This window comes from Cygnus olor (assembly GCF_009769625.2).
Source record: "Cygnus olor isolate bCygOlo1 chromosome W unlocalized genomic scaffold, bCygOlo1.pri.v2 SUPER_W3, whole genome shotgun sequence".
Lineage (NCBI taxonomy): Eukaryota > Metazoa > Chordata > Aves > Anseriformes > Anatidae > Cygnus > Cygnus olor.
This window is the reverse complement of record NW_024429074.1, coordinates 1,468,246-1,483,271: the sequence shown is the minus strand read 5'-3', so window position 1 is coordinate 1,483,271 and position 15,026 is coordinate 1,468,246. Positions and strand designations below refer to the sequence as shown.

General features: G+C 50.6%; 1 protein-coding gene across 3 annotated transcripts in view; it reads right to left on the bottom strand.

Moving 5' to 3' along the window:
• The window catches only part of LOC121062938 (E3 ubiquitin-protein ligase RNF165-like), a 49,344-nt gene extending 41,314 nt beyond the window's left edge, over positions 1-8,030 (bottom strand). For 2 of the 3 annotated variants that reach the window (XR_005815746.1, XM_040543251.1), the window contains exon 1: positions 7,840-8,024. Coding sequence is in view for 2 of the 3 variants with exons in the window: in XM_040543251.1 (XP_040399185.1) it covers positions 7,840-7,900 (61 nt within the window). In the remaining variant the exon portion in view is untranslated. Of the gene's footprint in view, positions 1-7,839 lie in introns of all 3 variants that reach the window. The other variant, XM_040543250.1, reaches the window with a different exon arrangement.
• Positions 8,031-15,026: the final 6,996 nt, after the last annotated feature.

The window sequence follows — 15,026 nt, the reverse complement described above, 5'->3', positions numbered from 1 at the left end:
TTCTAGTTTTTACAGTAACTACACAAACTGTACAGATGGAAAACTTCCTCCCAGGGCCCCTGGGTTCGGGTCATTTACTCTCCTGCTTTGACAATATATATGGGTTTCTGCTCTGTGATTTGGAGAGCTGCACAGCAGCGTAGCCCCCACTAGCATTAACCTGCACACAGTTGTAAAGGCACAGATGCCCTTGTACTATGAATGCAGCTCGGGCAGAGTTTCATTTTCTCAGTGAAGAGCTGTGTCCAACTCAACCAAGCTGCCCAGTCCTTCAGAGCAGCTACGCTTGTTGGACAAGTATACATTTCACTTCGTTTTATGGAAACACAGCAGTGACCACCCCATCCCCTGCCCAGCTTGGATGTGGCGGAGACCCATGGTTCTTCAAGCCACACCAGGGCTCAGACAATTCCTATCCTACAGCCACAAGATTTCCAGGATCTCTGAGCCCTGGCGAGAGCAGGACACCAGAGGTGAAAGTCCCCTTCTATGCTGGGAAGGCCTCCTGCATGTGGATACACAGGGAAAGCAACTCCTGCGCCTTAACGGCTGTGCCACGGCCAACCCAAACCCCAAGGAGATGTGGGGAGCAGACCCCAGCAGCAGGCGTGAATATGAACAAAGCACCTTTTCATTAGCCTTTTGGTGCCTGAACCTTGGCAAAAAATTTGCATTTTCATGTTGCTGTTGTGTTCTGGGCTTTTATCCCCCCCCCTCTTTTTTTTTTTTTTTTTTAAATCACAAAGTCTCATTATATTTGTTGGCTTTCTCAAAGCTCCAGCTCCCTGGCGTGATGCGGGAGTGCGTGCGTCACGGCATCGCTAGAAACAGACTTGGGCTTTACACTGAAAAAAAAAAGAAAAGCAACCAGGAGCTGGGTCTATTCACCAGCCAGAGAGGAGTATTTTGGCTCCAGGGGCAGGGTGCCACCTCTGCACACCCACCTGCTCATTTAACTTACCTCCAGTGGGCTGCCTTCAGAGAGGACTCCCCAAGGTCCTCTGCAGTGGTGGCAGCTCCATGTGGGCTTAGTTGTTGGGTGCCCTGGCACTTCCCTCCTCCCCATTGCCATTCCCCTGCCTGGCCATTGCTTGCAGGAGGGACTCACCACCAATTTGAGGCTCTTTGGCTCTTGTGTTGGCCTGGATGCCACCTCCCACCAAGGGACATTGCTGGTGATTTAGGTTTCTGCAAAGCATTTCCATCCCTACATTTCCCATTTGAATTGCAGGGATTTGGGAAGGGGCCCTCACTGCCTCCCTGCTCCCATCGTGGAGACCAAAAATCTGTGACCAACAATGCCAGCGTGCCAAAGCCAGGAGGTGGGGGAGAGGCAAGGCACCAGCACCCCCTGTTTGACATGGAGAAAGAGCAGCAGCGCTTTTGCACAGGTATTTTATAGAAAGCACCTGTCAAAACCTCCCCCCTCTAAAAGCAGTGTTTTCTAGAAGTGCCTAACATGCCCACGCTTTAAAGCTGGCACTGTGGTTACCAGCAAGCCCTCAACATCACTGCGCTCCCAGCATCAGTTATTGCAGCATCCACCACAGCCACCTCCTGAGGCAGGGGACAGGGGACAGTGCTCCTTCTGCAGCCTCTGCAAGCACAACCTCCCCATCCCTTCAGCCCATACAGAGCTCCCCAGGAGGTTCTCCGTCTTCTGGACACGCTGTGTCAGGGACAGCAGTGCCTTGCCTTCCCCTCCACCCACACGCACGCTTCAGCATCTCGAGTGTTCGAGCACCTTCGGTCCCTGAGGCAGGGAATGAATATGAGGAAGGAGCAATTCAGAAAAACCCACCACATCCAGAGGGAAAAATGTGGCAGATGTTTAAAAAACATGCTGGGAAAGGAAAGAGGTGAAGGTGAGGGAGCGGTGTGAGGGTAATACCACCAGCAGTGCTGGCCAGGACTGCTGCGCTGGCATGGGACAGCTGGGATGCAGAGGAGAGGAGCTCTGACAGTGCAGGTTTGGCTCCCAGCCTGCCCAGTCCAAATCCCTGCACTAATCAATGGTAATGACCACTTCTGGCCTTGAGATCTGGGACCAGCCTCATAAAAGCACTTGCTAAGAGCAGCAGATGTGTCTCTGCAGACAGCCAGAGGATGTTCTTTACAACAGGTCACACTGGGCACCTAGCAAACATACTTTGGCTTCCCTAACAGCCCCCTGGCTCCCATTAACGCAGAAGTTCCCATTCAGGTCAATGACGGCTGAGCAAAACCAGCCTGCACAGCTTGAAATGGGGTGCTGAGCTCAGGTCACCCACGTGCAGACAGCACCTCCTCTATCTGGTCCTTTTCTCGTAGCATCGCATGCAACTGAGATATTAACTATTAAAAAATGTGTTCTCCAGGCTTGTTCGTCCAAGCCCATTCATGTCATGCTGTTTCTGTGCAGAAAGCTGCTTCATTCCTTATCTCGGCCTCTGGAGATCTGTGGGATATCACAAATAATGATTGGACAAGATAAGGGTTTTCCAACGTGCCAGCTCCTAACATCTAAAATGCCTCATCACAATGGCCCCGAACAGACCAGTACCTGGGGATGCTATATCTCATTGATTTCCAGTCCAAACCCCTGCTCTTTTCCAGATGCTTTGAGCAAAATTTGCATTTTTCCCCCCATTCTCATGCCTTAGACGCCCATCTCTAAACCCTACCAACACCCTCGCGTCCCACCGGTAAGAGCAGAGACCAAAGACGCATGATTTTGGCCATGCAAATCTTAATCCCCTCCCTGTCCCTTCCAGCTCTGAGACTGAGGGAGCTTCTTAATTTCAATTAGCTGCTCCTGCAGTAAAGCACCCCTCCAAGGCGGTGAGCTGTCAGGATACGTCCCTCTGGGGCTGACCACGGAAGCAATGCGAAGCTGGGCTTGCTGGCAGCATGATGCTAATAGACTGGTGATTCACAATGCTGCAGAGTTTGGGGGAAATGTAGCACCATTCATGATCAAGAAATGCTCTTGTTTTTGGCTAAATATATAAAATAATCACTCATCCCCTGAGCAGCAGATGCAAATGATACATAGTATTAGCCTCAGATGCCAGCCGCTGTCATTCTGGTGCAGAATGAAGCCATTTCTCAAGGCTCCAGAAGTCCCTTAATGTGCCTTTTGATGTCAAATGACAAGTTTCTTGCCAGGAATCATTAATGGGATGACTAATGAAAGCTGATAAGTGAATTTATAAATGAAATTAAGATATTAATATTAAAGGCCAGGCTAGAAGAAAGAGAAATGTGGATTTAGCAACAACAACAACAAGCGTGGTGATGGGCACGGGATTTACAGCTCCCTTCCCACGAGGCACGTTGCAGACATGGCGTCTGCCACCCAGGGGACATGGAAGGTGCCAGGCTTGAGCACTCCAGCACCAGCGCCCGCTCCCCAAACACGATGTGGGGCTCTGCTGTTTCAGAGGGAGAGCTGAGCAATTCCCAGAAGACCTGAGTTTCACCCTAAGAAGGTTTAGGAGTAAGATAAGACCAAGGAAGGACTAAATTAGGGCCTCCCATGGAGTCCTGTGTGGGCAGCCAGGGGAACCGTGACCCCCGTGCCCAGCCCCAATGCAGACCAACCCAAACTGAACCAAGAACAGGAGAAAATGAACATTTTCTCCACCGGGTGTTTGTCCCTGCCCCGAGCACACCGCAGCTGTCGTGCTTAAAAACCACGCTTTGCCCTTCTCCATCACAAACCTCTGCGTGGCCCAAACTCCTGGGCTTTGAGCAGGGAGCTTGCAGGAAGCAGCACTTGGAAGCTTTACTTCAGAGACCCCCGTTTAACAGGAAAGCAAAGCCTGGTGTAATCTCTTGACTCTGGGAGCTACAGGTTTTGTAAAACCACCCAAATCCCATGATATTCCCAAGAGAGTCCAGATGCTTGGCAGTGCCGTCACGATTCCCCCGGTTGCAAAGCCAGCTCTGCTCTTGGGGATTAAAGATGCTGTGGCTGACCTAGGCATAGGAGACCTGCAACATTCCCCCACCTCTGCACTTCCAGCCATTTCCCCCCCCAAAATCTCCCTCCCCTCCAAAAATAATCAAGCTCACACTTACTCCATGGAGCTCCTTCCAGGCGGCTCGCGGAGGAGGGCTCAGCACCAGACCCACGGCTCGGCAGCGACCGAGCCCGCGGGTGGGTGTTTTGGGGTCCTGCTCTCCCCCAAAACACACACCCTGGGGCCGGGTTTTGGTGGCCAAACACCGGGGCTGAGGGGCCCCCGGGAGGGATTTTGGGACCCCTCTTCCCATCCCAGCAGCTCTTCCCAGCCACATTTGCTTTGGCACTTGGGCACAAACTCACCGCTTCTGAAATAACACACCTGCATGGGGCTGGATCCGCATGCAGCAAGGTAAGTCCATATCAACGCTCATCAGACTTTGCTGATTATTCCCCAAATGAAGAACAGCAAAACGTGACCGCCATCCCTTTACCTTTTCCTTAAAAAATGATGGAAATGGTGACCACAGCCCGAGCCCTGTGCAAGACCCGGATGGGTCCGGCTTCCATTTGGCAGCATGGTTATTAAATTCCCGCAGATGTGTTTAAGACCTTTACACAACCCTTATATAAACCAGTCTCAGAGCCAGTTTTGTCCGTGTTCGGGATTATCCTTCTCCCTGTTACAGAAAGAGGTTATTTAGAGCAGCCCACAGATTCGGGTTGGTGTTGGAGGGACAGGCACACGTTACAGAAGCACTGCGTGTGCCTCCACACCCACAGCAGCACCAGCACAGGATTTGTCTGGGGTTTCCTCAGCCCACAGATGCTAAAATTTAAAAAAAAAGATTATTTTCTCCATACAGATGGCTCCATAAGATTATTATAAAGATTATTTTCTCCATACAGATGGAGGTTTCAAGACTCAGGGTGTCAAAGGAATTAAGTCATTAAAGTGCGGATGTGTTTGATGGATTATGAGCCACGAAAGCCCACTGGTTACTGACTAATAATGCCGGGAGGTGGAGGGGGGGAATGTTTCCTCTCCTAAGAATGTGCTTCTAACAAGACAGGTCAAAATATGATGCGGATGATAAATTGCTTAGTACAGGTTGCCATTAACCCAGCAGCTTTTTATTATCAGATTACCGAGGTACCCTCAGAACATACTGACCACCCCGTTTTGCTCTGTACCAGCACCACTTTGCAGGGTAAGACCTCGGGGGCCGCAGCTGCCCATGGGTTAGGTGAGGGACTGGGTTTATCCGTGTCAGGGTTTCAGGGTGGGGGAATCTTTTTGTTGTTGTTGTTCACACCATAACCAAAATTCTCATCGTTTCATGTGGGGTGGGGGTTGAGCAATCAGAACAAACGAACAAAAAAATAAAGAAAAAAAAAAGGTCACATCAGAAAATGATCAGCCCCAACACACATGCATGTCTCCCTTCATGCAAGCGAGAAGCACAGCCTCCCTCCTCAGGGTGTGCGCGGGGACCTGTCGCGCATGGAGCTCAGCAGTGGCCCAGGGCAAGGATGGAGCAAGAACAAAGGGGCACAGCATACACTGCATCCAGGGGAGCAGGGAGCCCGCTGCTGCTCATATGTGGGGACAGGATAGCCCAACAGGCATTGAGATATACCGAAAAGGAAACATGGAGGAGGAGATTGTAACTCAAAACAGAACAGAAAACAAAAACTGAGGGTAAAACTAGGAGGAAGGTGGAAAGGCATGGCCTTGCAGAATGATGCATCTCCTGGAGGGGTGCTGGGGGAGGCCGGGTGGGTGCCTCGGACTGCTTGCTCTTGTTTGGCTTGCTAGTGCAGCTCTGCAGGGACGGTGGCAAGGGGCTCATCTGGGAATTTTAGCAGTGGGAGCCACCAAACTGCCAAAATCCGCCTTCCCTTGGTTAAGGACAAGCGCCCAGCCCTGCGGCTCCCCGCCTCCTTAGGACACCGCTCAGTCCCCCTGTGCCCCAGCCCCTCTCCTGCTGGCCCTGGCACCCATGCACCACCCTATAACCAAAATTTGAAGGTTTTACAGGACTCTTCTGGGGGCCTGGGGCAGCGAGGGGGAGAGGTGAGCAGCAGAACCGCTCGCTAACCCCAAGCGGGTTTTGCTCAGCCCTCTGTGCTTCCAGATTTTAAGGCTCCCGGTGACTCCTCACAAGCCCGTGGGCCAACTCCATGACCAAAGTGGGCACTTAGAAGATGGTGGGCCCGGAGCAGAAAGAGGCAGCTAGGGCATTAGCAGCCGGGACAGTTTTAGGGCCCCGGCCTCATAGGGCTCTGGTGGGGATATTTACAGCCTTGGGACCGAGGCACGGCAACTTCTCACCTAGTAGATGGCAAGCATGCATCCGTGCTCAGATATAGGGCTACAGGCAGAGGGGATTTTTATTTCCCAGGGCCATTTACCTCTTGTTAATCAGAGTTAAAGGAGAGAGAACTCCCCCCCATCATCCAGAGGCCGTCCCTCAGTTTGGTACCAGTCTGGTAAGGAAGGTGCAACATAACTAGGATAAAATCAGTGGTGGACCCTTCATTAATTATCTATCTTTTCTAATTAATAGCGAGGGCTTGGATTTATTCTTTTTTTTCCAGCTGTTCTGTTGTCAAGCAGAATTCTGCATTGGCACACTGGCAGCACAGAGCGTGCGTTGCGGGAGCAATGTATACACAGAATAACGCTGAGAGTTGATATTTGATATGGGATGGGGAAAAAAAAAGTATTTACGTTAAAAAGCCCCCATGTGTGCTAGGGAGAAATCCACTCACTCAGACCTCACGATGGGGGGAAAAGCAAGGAAAAAATCTCAACAGCAGGATACGACAATAAATGGGAAAACAGCAATACAAAAAGCACACTAGGTTAATATCGGAAAACTAGTTTCTTTATTGAGAGATCGTATATTAGTATTAGTGGAATTGTGTGTAACAATGTCATCATGCACACAATACAAAAAGGCAAGGCCCACCATGCTATGGAAGGGCAACAGAACAAAAGCAGCGTACGCTGAGCAGATGCAGAGGCACATTACATTTCAGCAGGGTATGTCTCTACAGAGAGATTTACATCAGAAACTAGGTAATGTAAAAAAATACAGACCATGCTTTAGTTTTAGTACAAGAAAAAAGGTGGAGATACACAACCAAAGGCTATTTGGTACAGAAAATTACCCACAAAATAAGAACAGGAAGTAATTCAGCACAGCAGAAAATAATGTTATCCCTGGTTAATGGAAATCCATTTTGCTGGTCGGGGGGGGGGGGGGGGGGGAAGGGCCGGAAATCGGGCTTTATTGGGGGGGGGGGGGGGGGCGACTGCAATCCCACCCCCCTTTTATTTGGGTTGTTACAAATCGCACCGAATTGCAGATGCCCTCTCTCCATTGCTTTTTTTTTAATTTATTAAAATTATTTATTGGGGGGGATTGTTTTTTAATTTTTTCGGGGTTTTGGCACCGGGACCCCCCCTCCAGTCCCTCCCAAAACCCAGCAAAAGGAATCCCCCGGCAAGGATTTACAGTGCCATGTCCTCAGCCGCACAGGATGGGGGGCACAGATGGCTGAGGTGGCCACTAGGCTACGCGGGGGGTGAATTAAATAACAGAACTCCGAAAACAAACGGAAATCAGTATTTAAAAAAATAAAAATAAGAGGGATGGATCTATGGAAGCGCAGGCGGGGGGGGACAAGCGGGATGTTGGGGGGGGGGCGGAAGAAAAACCCCAAAAACGTTAAGGGGGGGGGGGGCCGACTTAGGCTCGGGGAGGTGGGGAAGGGCCGGGGGGGTGCGGAAGGGGTGCGGAGCAGCGCTGCCGTGCGCCCCCCCCCCCCCTCGGTTCGGGCAGCCCCGGGACGCGAACCCGCGGTCCATCGCGGCGTGGCGGTACCTCTGTTGCGCACGGAGCCGAAGACGGGCAACACCAGGTAGCCGACGTGCACCAAGACCATGCTGCGCGCGGCCGCGGCCGCGGCCCCGGCCGCGGCCCCGGCCCCGGCCCCGGCCCCAAGGGCTCCAGCTCCCCGCCGGCCCCTCTCCGACGGCGGCGGCGGCAGCTAGGCCACACTCCCTACACGCGCGCGCGCACATACACACAAAGGCGGCCGCCGCCAATGGCAGCACGCCGCGAGCCTGCGCGACACGCCCACTGATGGGGGGGGGGGGCGCGGCCTCCTGGAGGCTGAGGGGGCGCGGGCACGCGCAGCGCGCTGTGAGCGCGCACACTGACTGAGGGATGTTGGGGGTGACAGCGTGGCCCCATCCCAATCCTAATCCCCATCCCTGTGACACCCGGACCCCGCTGGTCCCAGACCTATCCCGTGTATCCGCACACTGTATCTGGAGAATGGAAAAAAAAAATCGACACTTTCCACACCTTTCTACCACTTGACCCATAGCCAACTGCCTGGGGTGGCAGCTGGTGGAGGTAGTCAGGGCCATGGCGCGCACGCATGCACACACACACAGGAACCCAATCCCCAACACCACGGGTCAGCATTAAAATTGAAATTAAAATGATTAAAATTAAAGTTAGGCCTTGGTTCCCACCTGTCTGCACAGCCGAAGCTCAGCACCCACAGGCACTCGCTGGGGTCCTGGCAGCCCCGTCTTGGGGTGTCCCCACATGTTGGCCCTAAATCATCCTCCAGCAGGGATGGCATGGCACCGAGTTTTTGCCTTCTCTGAAAAACAGGGTGAAACCCTCTAGGACACGGGAGTGGGATCAGCCAGCTCAAAGCCTGATGTGCCAACATCATTTGAACCTGGCTTTTCCTTGCAGACCTCCACCACAACAGCAGAAAAGCCCTGGTGAACACATATATATATTTTTTTTTTAATGTTTTTTTTTTTAATTTTATTTTTTCTCCCAGAAATTTTGAAGCCACAGCGTGCTCCAGGAGGACATCTCGTACCCGCAGCGGTGATGCCATCAGATTGGAGACAGAAGATGTGGTGTCCACGCTACCAGCACACCTGATGGCATGCTGCTGGTGTTTCAGGGCTCTCAAGTCCTTGCTGGGGGGAGAAATGCCCCGCTGGGCTTGGAGGGTGGTGATCAAGAGGAAATCCTACAGGGAGAGGTGGTGGTGCCCACACGATGGGAGCCCCAGCCGGGCTTTGACTCCGGGCTTTGTTTGAGACTTACACTCAAGCTAGATTTACACTTATTTTGCTGATATTTCCTTAATGTTATAAATGAAGATACAACTCAATCTGAATTTAGTAATATTTATAAAAGGCAAGTAAACAGCGCTGGGTGCGCGGGGAGTCTACGCTCTACCAACACGCACACACAACCGTCGAACTTTCTAAATATATAGAACATTGCTTTTACATATTCGTAAGAAACCCGAGTATGCCTATACATATGTACAATCAGAAAAGGTATCAATTGAAACATAAACATGGCAAAGTCTTCTGAATTCTCGCAAGTGTAACAGACAATCCTTTAAGTCTATTACTATTAATGTCCATGACTGGGGGACCATAGCTGGAGATGGTAATCCTGGTTGAAGTGCTCCCATATCTTCCATGACTTCATTAATTTTTCTCAGATCATGTAACAGTCTCCATTTTCCATTCCTTTTCTTGATTACAAACACCGGAGAATTCCAGGGCTAGTCGTAGCGAGACAATAGTGTTATAAATGACTGAGTCCCAAATAGGACGGCAATCAAAGTTTACAATTTATTAAACGAATAGAGGCAAGCAAACAGCGCTGGGTGTGCCGGGAGTCTCTGCTCCACCAGGACGCACACCCGTTACGTAAGATGGCTGATTTTTATGCTCCTAGGCTAATACATATTCATTACTACTTCTAGAAGAGGCAGGGTTATTATAATTGGTTTCCCGAATCCGAAGTCCTCCCAGGTGCGCCTGCTTATCAGTCTCTGTTAGTCTCTCGGGGGCCGCTCGGATGGGAGGCTCATATTCTTCCTCCTTATCTGGTGGTCTCTTGGCCGGGTGGCAGAAGTTACTGCACGTCCGTGCAGAGTCAGCAGTTTTTCTCTGAAGAAATCCCTTTGTTCTCTTATCACCTAAACCCAGGCCTCAATGTTAACCCTTCAAATCCCTTAGTGGCACGAATTGCTGGACCATTCCTTACAATAGCGTAGCGAGACAATATGTCTCCCTTTAAGTTGTTAAGCAACTCGGCCTTCGGGCCTTATGTATCCTATTCCTCCCGGATCGAAGGGAAACAGAGCCGGCTCCTTTTCAGGGCCTATAGGGCCTGGATCAAAAGGAACGTCCAGGTCACCAGGGGGCGTAACAGCAAAGGCCTGCGATGGCAGTAGCGGCGGGGGGGGGCGGGCGATGGTGTAGCAGAAGGATCGGTGGACGAGCCCGCAGCTCCCTCACTATCTGGCAAACCACACGTTTCTGATTGTGGTCGCACATGGCTCTTTAAGGCCTCAGAGATTGCTCGCCAGGTGCCGAGTAATCCCACCGCAACCTTGTCATTTTTAGTAGCAGAGTCCCACACCTTGACCTCAATTTGGTCCCATGTTTCAGGATCATAAACTGTCTGATTGTTAATAAAGGGAATAAGCTGTAAGGTTACCAGGACAGTCTTTGTTTCTAAGGACGTACGATTCCCCATAGCGCGCAACTGCTTACCTTTGGCCAGCGAGGGGCAGTTGTGTGCGCGGGTCAGCTTCTCTCAGCTAGAGCTTCCTTCCAGCTCCGGTGTGCCTATTTCCAGCGACTTTCTATACGAGCTTCTTAGAGCGGTTTGCTGAGTTTGGCCGAACTCATCTTCATTAGGCGATCAATGTCCCTGTTCCTGTCCTGGTCCCTGTTCTGTTAGCCTGTCCCTGTTCCTGTTGTTCATGTCCCTGTTCCTGTTTTCTTCAGGTCCTTGTTTGTTTTCTTCAGGTCCCTGTTCGGGTGCCATTTGTGGCGTAACGACCACACGGACACCAGGGTTCTTTTAGGATCAGTAACTGCTACTACTTTATTGATGACAGAACTTCATCATATCGTGTTGCATCCCATACTGAGGACAGGCTCCCTTCTTATACCATTCCCCCCACAGCAGTCCTTTTCCACTAACTCTTCATTGGCCAAACAACTTTGCCCGGCAACCAGCAAACCCCCAGCAACTTCCATGCCTTAACGGCTGGCGAACAAGCAACCCGAGACGGCATGGAGTCTCCTGAATCACCCTTCTTTGTTCCCTCTCAACTCTTTACATTCCTGATGGCCTCATCGTTAAGAGTCTGATGTTATCACCAACCATGGGGCTTGTCGATCCCCATGGCCACACTCCCACATCTCCCCGTTCTTTATTAACATCAGCCATCTTCTTGACACGAATTATTACTCCATATATCACACAATTTCTTTTTATATTTGGGTGTGCTCAGTGGTTAAATGTGTCAAAGCTCGCCCCAGGACGTACACAAGTGCTGCAAGGTGGTGTTTACAACCCCATATTTGTCCAGCTGTGGGTAAATCCCAATGGGCTCCCTCTTGCTGTAGCCGGGATGCTGCAGCCAGGTGCATATCCAGCCGGGCAGCCCTGTTGATGCTCGGGATGCTTTCACACCCACCAGCCCCTTTGGTGTGATTTTTGGAGCACTGTCCCCTGTTCCTGGGGGATGGAGTGCAGGATGTGGCTGCAGCCCATTCCTCCGGCTCTGGTGCCATCTAGTGCCTTCCACCGGCTGCTTCCAGCCTGGATTTTCCGAGCTAAAATGTCGGTGGCCAAACTGTATTAAAAACTGCTGCTTAACGGCCTGTGAAGCACTTTAATAACGTGTTTTTTGCTTTGTGGGGAAGCTCAGCCCCCTGGCAAGCGTGCTCCCTGCCTTCTGCAATGCCCAGGTTGGCCTGCTGTGAAAATTACCCCAATTCTTCCTCTTAACGAAGACCTGGAAGAGGGAGCAAGGAGCCAGTCATCCAGCAGCTCTGGGCAGGATGGGTTTTAATGGCCGGAGACCATTGCAGCAGCATCTCTTCGATGATTCTCAGCCACGGAAAAGGTCCTTGGATGCTCCACGGGGAGTGAAGGACAGTCCGGTGTGCCCCAGGAACCCTCTCTCGTGATGGAGATGACCCAAACTGCGTTTTCAAAACGCCAAGCCTTGTTCCAGACATGCCACAAGCTGCCTTTTGCAGGCACCCCTCTTTTCATCGGGATTTATTGTGGCTTTGACTTGGAAGCGCGCTGGTGTCAGCACCACGCCACCCACCCCCAACTCGCCGTCCTATGACTTGCGATGCCTTGGAGGCACACACCGCAGCTCTTCAATAATTCAAGGTGTCTGGTTACCCGCTCCCGTCTCAGTAACACGCCATCATTTGAGCAGCTTTGCGCCCCCTCTGAAGCAGCTTCGCGCCCCCTCTTACAAGCATTGTTCCAGCCCAACCACCCTGACTCGAAAGCCCGTCCTTGGGGACTTTGAAGGCACCCTGCTTCCTTGGAGCTCCATGCTGCCAAAGGCCAGGGACCCAGGGGGCTATCATGGCAATGACTGGGGCAATCGGGATATTTTAGGATGCAGGTAATTAAATCTGCCAGCGGTGAGTTTCTAAGGAAGCTGATGCCTGATTCAGCTGTGGCTGCACAAGCTGTTGGCTCCTCTAGAGAGATCAGCTTTGAAACCATGCTACTTCAATATTTTCACGAGTGACCTTGGTGTAGAGTTGGAGATTTCTACTGAAAACTGCTGATGAATCAGGCTCATGCAGCACTGCCAGTAGGGACAGAAGTGGATGAGCTGGAGTGACAGATGTGACAGTGGGGTTCAGCGGTATCAAGCTTAATGCAGACACATGAGGACCTGGCAGAAAGGAGGTGGGAAAGGTTTGGGTGCCCTTGATCACGGGCCAGCCAAAAGCTATCAGTGGGTGAAGCTGTGGAAAAAGCAAATGTGATCCTCAGCTGTATGAGACGGGGATTTTGTCAAAGCCATGCACAGGAAACCTGCTGTGAAAGGCAGTGGCCAGACTCCAGGTCCGTATTCAATTTGCGTCATGTATAGTAATGAAAAATGAAATTTGCAGACAACTCTAATTTGTTTCTTTTTCTGGCTGTAAGCTACCATTTATTTCCAATAAAAGGACAGCGGTCACCTTATTTGCACCAAAGCTGAAAGTAAACACAAGATGTGTTTATACACAAGGTGGTATTTTGCAGGAGTGCTGCTCCTGTCCCTGCAGAGAGGGGAAGTTGCAGCTCCATCCCTGCGATGCTCTGGAGAGAAAGCCAAGCATCTGGCATTCACAAACTACAACCCTGTTGTGGTTTAACCCGGTCGGCAGCTAAACACCACACAGCCGTTCGCTCACCCTCCCCCTTCCCTCTCTGGGATGGGGGAGAGAAACGGGAAAGTGAAGCCTGTGAGTTGAGATAAAGACAGTTTATTAAGACAGGAAAATAATAATAACAATAATAATAATATTGATAGTAGTACTACTAATAATAATGTGTACAAAACAAGTGATGCACAATGCAATTGCTCACCACCCGCTGACCGATGCCCAGCCTATCCCCGAGCAGCTGGCCCCCCACTCCACCCCGGCTAGCCACCCCTATATATTGTTCAGCATGACGTCAGATGGTATGGAATACCCCTTTGGCCAGTTTGGGTCAGCTGTCCTGGGTCTGTCCCCTCCCAGCTCCTGCTGCATCCCTAGCCTGCTCGCTGGCAGGACAGAGCGAGAAGCTGAAAAGTCCTTGGCTTGGTGTAAGCACTGCTCTGCAACAATTATTAAAACATCAGCATGTTATCAGCGCTCTTCTCATCCTAATCCAAAACATAGCACCCTACCAGCTACTAGGAGGAAAATTAACTCTATCCTAACTGAAACCAGGGCAAAACCTAAAAAGGAGAGGAAAAAAACAAATAGTACTTCAGCAAATGGTGGTGATGCACTCAGCAAAGGACACACTTTGAGGATCCTCCAGGGAAGGCGAGAACTAATTTGTTCGGTAAAACCCTTTCACTTCCCATTTTAAGGCAGACAAACAAAACTCAGCCAAAAAATTAATCTGCTCTGCAATGACTTCACTGTGGAAAACAATATAGAATGTGAGCTGTTTGGGCAGCTTTTGTCAATTGTCATACAGCCCCAGAAACGACAATTCCCACAAAGCAAACTGGCCTGAGCCACGAGGGAAGCACCGAGCGGCTAAAGAGAAATGTTAAACTTTACATACTGCACGTGTTGAAGTTCAAAGACTCTGGGTATCTCTTGGTGATGGAGAAAAAGTGTTCGGGGAGGAGGTTGCCTCTCATCTTTCCATATCCGCACCAGACTCTATGATGCTCTTCTCTTGCTGATGTGCATGAAATGAAATCTCAGTCTGGCATCCACGTTCATGGCAACAACCTGGCCCCCAAATTTCTGTTTTCAAGCTTTGCAGAAGCCAAGAACTCAGTGGGGCTGAAAAGCCAACTGACTTCTATTATCTGTCTTGCTATTTAAAATACATGGATAAATGGCTCTCCCCACTTGCACCACTGAGAGCCTTCCCATGTGACAAAACCCATCAGAAATAAACTACCCTATCTGGCTGGAAATGTAATGGATTTTATTATTGTTATTCCTACTTCCATGGGGGCTGTGGGAGGACTGGCAGGCGATGAGGCCCCCAGTTTAACACGGTGCAATTATACCTACCATCCTTGCTGTTAGTGGAGGCAGTAGATAGTTTAGGGTTTCCCAAATGCAGCTCACCATGGCATCACCTCTTGTGGTCTGCAGGACCTGGGCACAGCTCCACTGCTTGTCTACAAGTCCATTTAAAATGGCAGATCTCAGCTTGCCAGCACCATCTGCCCACTGCGATGCTTCGTGGGGAAAACCCGAGTGCAGCAGGGGCCTGGTAGCCAAGTGCTCTGCTCAACCTGCAGGGACCAGCAGGGAGGATGGGACAAGGGGACGCCCTCGGAGAGAATACCACGAGGAGGCTGCTTGGGCAAACAAACAAAAAAAATCCCAAACAAGATGATATTGTTTAAATAATACACTCTATTTTATTTTGTCTTAAAATAGTTTAACCTTTATGCTACAGACTTGTTTCAAAAAACAGGTTTCATCTTGCTCCAAAAATATATATATTTATAT